The sequence below is a fragment of the Petaurus breviceps genome, unplaced genomic scaffold (assembly GCF_028583685.1).
Source record: "Petaurus breviceps papuanus isolate PSGF00001 unplaced genomic scaffold, PetGlider_PUasm1.0 91133, whole genome shotgun sequence".
Lineage (NCBI taxonomy): Eukaryota > Metazoa > Chordata > Mammalia > Diprotodontia > Petauridae > Petaurus > Petaurus breviceps.
The window spans coordinates 13,053,028-13,062,570 of NW_027187419.1; the positions used below are offsets into that span (position 1 = coordinate 13,053,028).

The following is a 9,543-nucleotide window of genomic DNA, read 5'->3' on the forward strand; positions in this document are numbered from 1 at the left end:
TCCTTCCTTCCTTCCTTCCTTCCTTCCTTCCTTCCTTCCTTCCTTCCGTTTTCATATTCCAGGGTCTGGTGAATAAGTTTATTCACTTTATATTGTCATGATTTGCTTGATTTTGATTGCATGTCCCTTCATTTCTCCCTATTCATTTCATCTTATTCAGTTTGGTTCAGTGTTCTAGCTTGTCAAGGTCTTTTTGAATTCTGACTTCCTTAGCCAATGTTGTCAGCCATTTCTCCTAGCTCTGTGGTCTATTATGTGATAATGTGATTAAGTGTTCGATCTGTGCTCTTACCTAAATCATTGATATAAATGTTAAAGCACACAAGACCAATCAAAGATTCCTGTGGCATTGCACTAGAGATTTCTTCCAAGTTGATATCAAGCCAGTAATGGTGACTCCTTGAGGCTGGTCATTTAACTAGTACTGAGTCCATCTAATTGTCCTAGGGCCTAACCCATATCTATCCATATTTTCTATAATAATAGTGTAAGAGGGTTTACTTAATGAGGTGCTAAAAGTTAGGTAAACCATAGCTATAGAATTTCACTGATGTATTTATCTTGTAAATCTGTTTAAAAAAAAACATGTCTGGTACAAAGGCATTTAATAAATGTTTATTGATTAATTGATTGATGAAGCTAGATAGGCTCTTTGTGAATATTGTTTTCTTTCTGTACATTTACTAGCCATCATTTCAGTTTTATGTTATAGAATTTTGCCAGGAGTCAGAGTTAAGCTCACTGGCCTCTGGCTAAAAGACTTCATTCTCTTACCTTTAAAAAAAATAAGGAAAATTTCTCCAGTTCTGCTATACCCCTCATGCCCCTTATTCTCCACGATCTTTTAAAGATCTAGTAGTTGCTTAGTCAGCAATCATATCGGTCATTTCTTTTAGGATCTGAAGTTTTAGTTCTTTTTGGCCAGGTGGCTTGAACTCATTGAGAACATGTAGGTACTTTCTTATCTCCTTACTTGAACCATTTTCCCCCTGTTATTTTTTTTTTTAAGGCAATTGTGGTTAAGTAACTTGCTCAAGGTTACACGGCCAGTTATTATTTCTGGGTGTATGGTGCTGAGTATCTGAGCCCGGATTTGATCCAGGTCATCCCAATGCTGGAGCCGGTGCTCTTACTCGCTGAGCCACCTGGCCGCCCCTCCCCCTGTTATTTCCAATCCAAAGTTCACTCTCTTTGACAGGAAAAAAAAAGAAGCAAAATCGGAAGTAAGAATCTCTTCCTTATTTTTTGTGGTCATTATCCAGAGTCTTTTTTATCTCAAACAGGATTTCTTTTTTTTTTTTGTGGCTTTTTTCTTTTCCTTAATATAAACCCCCCCCCACTTTTTCTTATCTTTAGCTTTTCCTAATTACCCTCAGATCATTTAGAAGTTTATCTACTGTTCTTAGAGGAAAGCATCCCCAGGCTTGGATGTGGGTTCAAGTCCCATCTTTGACACATACTGGTCTGATCCTGGGAAAGTCATTTAACTTATCAGTCCTTTAGGGAAATCTTCAATAAGTAAGATTGTCCTGGACCTTGCAGAGAAGGTTCCAGTTTCCATTTATAGTGGGAGTTTCCTCATCTATAAGTTCCCTAAACCAATGAATCACAGATCCTATATGTATCTGTGTTCCTTGTCCATGCTTCCATTTTACTGAATAGTCTTTAAAAATAAGTTGATTTATGAGATTTCTGTACACTCATATTGACTTCTTTGGGTAACTCCGCCTATTCTTCATTGTTATAATTTTCTCTTTTTGTCATCATAATTTCTTAGGAACTTCTTTCCTATCTCTCCTCAACTCATTTTCTCTGTAGCATTTTAATCCATGGGATCCTATCTATCCTTCCTGTGGACACTTTGAATTCTCTCCCTAAAACTCTAGATTTGTTTCTGGTTTTCCTCTCCCTATATCACAAACTCTAAGCTGAAATGATCGCTTCCACACAAAGTTCTCATTATTTCCAACTTGGTGGCCAGTGACTGCCTGGTGCTCACAATCAGATGTAGAATATAATTTTTCCTTGTTGAAATTATCAAGGCAAGTCATGAATGTCTTACCAGCTCTGGCTTCATCAGAGAGGTTCTGGTAGGTGACCAGATAATTGAAGCCCCCTCCCACAGTTTCCATGTTTTCATGTTGGACTTGGGATCAGTTTTCTGAACATCACAATGCTTTTCCACACAAATTAGGAGAGTACTTTCTCTTTTCTTTCTAAACAGATGAAAGAGCAAAATTTTGTTGTTGTTTTTTTTAGGGGGGGTTAACAAGCTTACTTTAATCAATCAAACATATATCATTTACCTACTTCAGGGGAAAAAGGTCAGCACCCTGAACTTCAGAGTATACAAACAGAAGTTACAAGAGAGAGAAACAGATCAAGCAGACAGGCTTCCAAACTGTCCAACCATTACATCCATACCAAAGCACAGTTAACAGAGAGAGAAGCATCAACAGAGAATGTAGCCACCCTCTTGACCCACTGCCCAATCACACAGCATCAAGGTGTGGGCATTCCTGAAAACCAAGCTTCCTGCCACAGGCTTCATGTGACCACATTAAGCCTATTAGGAGGCAGAGTATATTTTCAAATCAAGGAAGGTTCTCAGAGTCTCTTAAGCCTATCAAAGGGCCTAGGGGCAGGGAAGATCTTTAAATTTGCATTTCCATTACATTTGGCCCCAAGATCTTTCATGCCCATAGCATAGACAATTTACATTTGAATTAGCACTAAACATCTCTTAGGTCACATTTTCAAGATACATAACTAAAGTTACCAAAGTGGCCACAGGGCCTTAAACAAACACAAAGTACATTGCATTATCACATCAATTCAAAACAAGAGTCCAAATAAAGTTCTCTTGGGCAGAGGGGGGTGTTCTTCCCCTCACACTGCTCCAGGCCCTGCTTCCAAGTCCACAGAGGGGACTGGGCAACAAAACCAACAGGGTAGAGTCCTTGGGGGTCCATGGCACTTCGCCCTACCCACCATAGTCACAAGTCCATCCTCCCCCTGGGTCCCAAACTGTGGGATGCAGCAAGGAAACACCTTCAGTGTCCCTGCTTTGCTGCACAGTCCTTATCTTGTCCTGTGGCTGAATTCCAGACTCCTGGGTTCCTTCTTCTCCTACAGGCAGCAGCCACTCCTAGCTTCTGCCCAGGTCCCGATGCAGGTAGCTCACCATTCCTGCTCCCAGCTCAGCGAAATCAGCATGCAGGCCATTTTTCTCTCCTGGTCCATGGCTCCACAGAGTCACAGCTACCACAACTGAGAAACAAACAATTATCCCAGCCCCCATACTTTCCTTTTACTCTGCAGATCCTGTTCGCAATGCCATTTTGTAGCAGCAAGCACCCCAGCATCCCCAGGGTGGCTGCCAACACAAGTTCTTAGATCTGCTTTTCTTTCTTTCTTTCTTTTTTTTTTTTTGCCATTTGGAGGGCAATTGGGGTTAAGTAACTTGCCCAAGGTTACACAGCTAGTTTTTTTGTGTGGGTGTTAAGTGTCTGAGGCTGGAACCGAACTCGGGTCCTCTTGACTCCAGGCCAGCGCTTTACTCACTGCACTACATCTGCTTTTCTAAAGGAAAGCAACTCAAAATGGGTTAACAAGCTTACTTTAATCAATCAAACATATATTGTTTACCTAGTTCAGGGGAAAAGGGTCAGCACCCTGAACTTCAGAGTATACAGACAGAAGGTACAAGACAGAGAAACATATCAAGGAGACAGGCTTCCAAACTATCCAACCATTACATCCATACCAAATCACAGTTACCAGAGAGGGAAGCATCAACATCTGGGGGCTCTCTACAGCTGCCCAGAGTCTCATCTGGTCAAGTCACACAACACTTCTCAAAGTGAGCTCCCCAAAATTTTGTTTTTTAAAACATCATACTGATATTTTATCATATTAATGTTTTAGAACAGGTATTGGCAAACTGCTGCCTGTTTTTGTGTAGCTTATGAGCTAAGAGGGCAACTAGGTGGCACAGTGGATAGAGTGCCAGGCCTGGAGTCAGGAAGACTCATCTTCCTAAGTTCAAATCTGGTCTTAAAACACTTAAGCTGTGTGACTCTGGGCAAGTCCTTAACCCTGTTTGCCTCATTTTCCTCATCCAAAAAATGAACTGGAGGAGGAATTGGCAAACCATTTCAGGATCTTTGCCAAGAAAACTTCAAATGGGGTCACAAAGAGTCATATAAGACTGAAATGACTGAACAACAACATAAGCTAAGAGGGTTTTTAGATTTTTAAATAAAGTTTTATCATGTTTAAAAATGTAAAATACATTTTTAGGTCACCAGTTGAAGAAAAACAGGTGCCAAGCTGGATTTGGCCTGAGTATTATTTTGCCAACCTTTGTTTAAAAGCATTCTTGGGGGAAACATGAGCTTCCAGACTTGAGCAGCAATTTAAAAATTATTCTCCAATACTCCAGTGAATTTATTTGGGTTTCCCTTCAGTGATGAAGAATATAACCTATCTATATACACCTATCTATATTGGGCCACTTTTTCTGGGTTTCTTTTTCTATGTCAATTTTGATTGTCTTTTGTTTTTACATCACTTCAATGTATCCTTCCCCTTCCAGATCCCTCAGAATTATCCCTTATAACTAAGAATAAAAAAGAGAAAAAAAATTCAATTTGATAAACCTAGCCAACATATTGAAAAAGCCTATAATGTGCAGTGTTCCACATCTATAGTCTTCTACCTCTGCAAGGAATAGGGCAAAGTGCCTTCTTATAACCACCTTTTTGTTTTAATGATAGAAAAGAAATAGTTGGGGGAAAAAAGCTGGGACTGTCTCCACATTCTTCAAAAGAAGAAAGACACTTCAGTGTTCATAGAATTAAAAAACAGCATGGCTGCTTTTGCGGCATAAGAAAGACTATAGTTTTTCTGATTCTGATTCTCCTTTGGAAATACCTTGCAAGAGACCTATTATAAAGACAGTCACTAGGTGGAGTAAATTGTAACATTTGGTGAATCTACAAATCCTCAATAGAGAAACAGCTAAGAAAAAGTGGGGAAAAGGAAAGAAAAAGAGCTTTGCCAAGAAATGCCCAAAATGGACTTAAGCAAGCACAGACTTGAAATAATTATGTTTCTGTATGCATTAAAAACATGGTAGAGGAAGATATGGGTGAATGTATAAGAAAAAAAATAAAAGAGATTGGTAAAGGACTCATTAGGGCAGCTAGCTAGCCTGAAGTCAGGAAACTGACTTCAAACTGAGTAGAAATTTAGCCTCAGACGTTTACTAGCTATATAACCCTTGGCAATTTGCTTCACCCTGTTTGCCCTGGTTTCCTCATCTGTAAAATGATCTGGGGAAGGAATGACAAACTGCTCTAATATCTTTGCCTAGAAAACCCCAAATGGGACCGTGAAGAGTTAGATGTGACTAAAAGGACTGAACAACAACCATAAATCTGACAGTGTTCAGTAATTATTAATTGTTGATATTGATTGTTTTTCTCATTGCTGGGCACTTTTGTACATCTCTGATTTTTGCTTCTTTTTTTTTTTTTTTAAGAGATGAAGTAGTGAAAAAAAAATCCAAATTAATATTGGATCATTTAAAGAGACAAAATAAGGCTCAGAATCTACTGTCTCATAAAATATCAAAAGGCACTATATTCTGTCCACCTCAAGCCACTTTAGGAACCTCGGGTTGAATTGGGCTGGATTTCTCAGGACCTATGCTGATATTGCATTTGTTCTGTTTTAAAGGGCCATTTCTTTACAAAGTTGTTTCTGGATTGGGTTGGACTGTTTCTGAGACTGTAGCATTTCAACTTAAAGTTAGGTTTTATGTAGGCAGTGGGGTGCAGAGGAAAGAATTCTGAATTCTGAAGTCACAGGACTTCAAATCCCAGGTTTGCCACTTATGATTAACTTGACCTTCAGTGACTGATTTAACCTTCCTGGGCCTCAGTTTCCTTGTCAGTAAATTTGAGGGAGTAGAGAAAGTGACCTAGGAGCCCTTTCAAGTCTAAATATCTGATGCCAGGAGAGACCTGGGTTAAAATCCTACCTCTGCTATTTGTGAACTGTGTGACCACGGACCAGTTACTTCATCTGTTTGAGCCTAATCTGAAAATGGGGATAATAATACTTGCAGTACCCACCTCATAGGTTGTTTGTGAAACTCGTATGAGATCATAGAACCCTGCAAATAGAGAACACAGGCTCTGCAAATCTGAAAACGCTAAAAGAAAAATTTGGGTGAAGTGATACTTTGGCAAAAGGCCACATGGAAAAGTGTATTTAATAAGTCATAATTATTTATAGGTTTAAGTTTTACAAAGCACTTTTTTTCTTTTTACAAATATTTATTTATTTACTTTCAGTTTACAGAAAAAAGGTCCCATTTCATCCAGCTGGTGTTTGAGGTAGAATTTGAACTTGGCTCTTCTGCCTCTATGTTCAATGCTTTATCTTTGGTGCCTATAGCAGCAAGCACCCTAGTATACCCAGGAGGGCTGTTACCACAGGTTTTTTGATCTGCTTTTCTAAAGGAAAGCAACTCAAAAGGGGTTAGCAATCTTACTTTAATCAAACATATAGCATTTACCTAGTTCAGGGGAAAAAGGTCAGCACCCTAAACTTCAGAGAATACAAACAGAAGTTAGAAGCAGACAAAAAATACAGAGAAAGAAACCAGCAGACAGGACTTCCAGATGACTGACCATTACATCCATACCTAGTCAGTTACCAAAGAAAGAAGCACTAACATCTGGGTTTTCAAAGCTGGGGGGCTCAACTGCTGCCCAGAGTCTTATCTGGCCAAATCACACAACTCTTCCCATGAGTGAGCCCCAAAGCAAAACCTAACATCAGGGAATAGATAGCCTTCTCCAGGGTGGGAAAATGTCACAACCCTCTTGACCCATTGCCCAATCACAAAGTTACAAGGTGTGGGATTTCCTGAAAAACCTACCACCACAGGCTCCATGTGACCACATCAGCCTGTTAGGGGGCAGAGTATATTTTCAAATCTGAGAAGGTCCTCAGATTCACTTACACCTCTCATGGGGCAGGGAAGATCTTCAAATTCCAATGACCATTACAGTGTTACAATGCCCCCCATGACTGTTGACAATGAACATGGTCAGAAACCTAATGCCTCCTTCTTCCTTTCAGTTTTCAGGCCTTTACATTCTCGCCTTCAGTGTTATCATGGTGGGCTTCATCTTATATTGTTCTACCCCTACTCGAACTGTGGAGCCGCCTGAAAGCAACGTGCCACAACTGACCAGCTTTGGGTTTGATAATCTGGGACTAAAGATTGAGGAGAACAGCCAGGAAGTAAGCCCTGCCGCCATGTAGCCAAAGAAGCCATGGTGCAAATGGACTCTGGATAACCACTGGGTGTCACCCTCAGGTGTGGACTGAAGCTCACTGTTAGAAGAAACACTCTGAAATATCAATGAATTTGTGAAAATGTGAACATTGTGACAATGTATGTATAAGTTGTATAGAATTGTATAAGAAATTTAAAACATTTTCTAAAAAAAATAGAAATGACAACTAATTCCTAGCAGAAGTGAGTGTTCACAAGATGGCAGAATTTGTGTGATGATCAAAACCTATCAGTGTCAGGATTGTAGATGGCAGGGAGTTGGGTCTGAGAGAGCCGGCATGAGGCTAGAAATGAAGAACAAAGAATGTTTATTGGGAGCAACTGAGGAACTAGTTGTAAATTAGAGGTCAAGATTAGAGCTGAGGTCAAGGACAGTTGGGCAGTCCAGCCTAGTCCAGTGTCTCCCTCATCTAGTGGCTTCTTATCTATTCTTGCAAAGAAAGTATCTACTCCTAGGATGGGGTGATCTAGTGCCCACAAGTAAAGGACAGGTAAATGAATGCACTTGGTTGGAAAGGGTAGTTTATGAGGTATAGTTGACAGATCCTGACCATACCATTTACTGAACTAGACACTTCATTGATTCAGGAAAGCCTGGCTTCCTTTTGCTTTGTTAAAACAGAGGTTAAGACTTGTTACCAAATATTTATAATGTGCTTTAAGTGTTTTTTTTTAATTTATGAAAGGTATATGTACTACTACTACTACTTATAATTATCATAAAACTGCCAATGTGTGTTCCACTTTAAGTAAACCCAATATGCAAAAACTTTAATGTTTAAAATAAACAAATTAAGGGGCAACTATTTACATTATAGGAGGCAGTGAGGTGGCTTAGTGGATAGAGCTCTGGGCCTGGAATCAGGAAGATCTGGGTTCAAAACTGGCCTCAGCACTAGCTAGGTGATCCTGGGCAAGTCACTTAACTTCTGTTTGCCTAAATTCATTGGAGAAGAAAATGGCAAAAATATTGACCAAGAAAACCCCATGGACACTATGGTCCAAGGGACCACAAAGAGTCAGACATGACTGAACAACAAGTTACATTATAAAAAAAATTTGTTCCACTAAATAATTTATTGTTGGATTCCTTTAGGATAGCATGATCCTCTACTACATTTAAAATATTATATAATTTCTAAAATTTTATTTTTGCACTTGCTCCTCTGCCCTCTCAAGAATACATCTACTTTATAAAGTGAGGTATATTTAAATAGAAGTACTATTCATGTAACAAGAGAAATCAGAACTGATTTGGAGATTATTTGGGAGAAATGAAAAGGTTTTTAATATTTTGAGTTATGGAAATTGTTTTTTCATTTAATTTTAAGAAATGTAATGGTGTCTTAATTGAAATATTTCATTAAAAGTTCTTGGTAACCAATGCAGATTGCCATTTTTAATTTACCGCAATATGGTTTACATGATTTCTCCTAAGGATGTGATCACTAATTCTCAGGCTTTTTATTTTGCCTCTTTGATGGATCTGGGATCTATATGAGTATATCCTTTCCTGGTACAGGCTGGATCCTATTGATTCCTTATCATCCCACACTATTCTTGTCCATGTTTTTACCCAATATGCTAGAGGCCTTCTTTGGTTGCTTTTAATATTTTGTGGATACCAATCCAATATACAAACTATCCCATCTTTTATCTTTAAGTTTCTTACATTCCTAGCTTACCATCTTTCTGTTTTTGATAAAGATTTTTATACCACTTCTCACATACAATTCATCTTTGTTAATGTGATACAGCACATTGCACCCTTTGGGTCATCTGCATTTTTGATTGATCTGACATTTTAGCATTCCTTGAGGCATATTATATAGAATCACTATAGTATAATTCTTAGATGGGAAAAAAATCCATGTTAAAACAAGCTGTAATTTTGGAAAACAGCCAATTTGTAGGAAGGCAGAGATTATGAAAAAAAAAAGTTGTCAGTAAGTATTAAGTACCTACTCTACAAGTACCTGCTATGTTCCTGACCTCTCCTAAGTGCTGGGATACAAAGAAAGGTAATCACACACTCACCATGGGCACACGCATGCACACGTATAGGTCCCAACTTAAGAAAACATGATGTTTAAATGATCCAGAGAGCAATGGGCAACCTCTGGATCTGAGTCTGGCGATTTGGGAGGGACAGCGGGGAACCCCTCCAA

At 39.0% G+C, this 9,543-nt stretch overlaps 1 protein-coding gene across 1 annotated transcript in view; it reads left to right on the top strand.

Moving 5' to 3' along the window:
- The window catches only part of SLC35F2 (solute carrier family 35 member F2), an 83,105-nt gene extending 74,346 nt beyond the window's left edge, over positions 1-8,759 (top strand). Inside the window, exon 8 of the mRNA XM_069080836.1 lies at positions 7,156-8,759. Coding sequence (XP_068936937.1) covers positions 7,156-7,341 — 186 coding nt within the window. The 3' untranslated portion in view covers positions 7,342-8,759. The remainder of the gene's footprint in view (positions 1-7,155) is intronic.
- Positions 8,760-9,543: the final 784 nt, after the last annotated feature.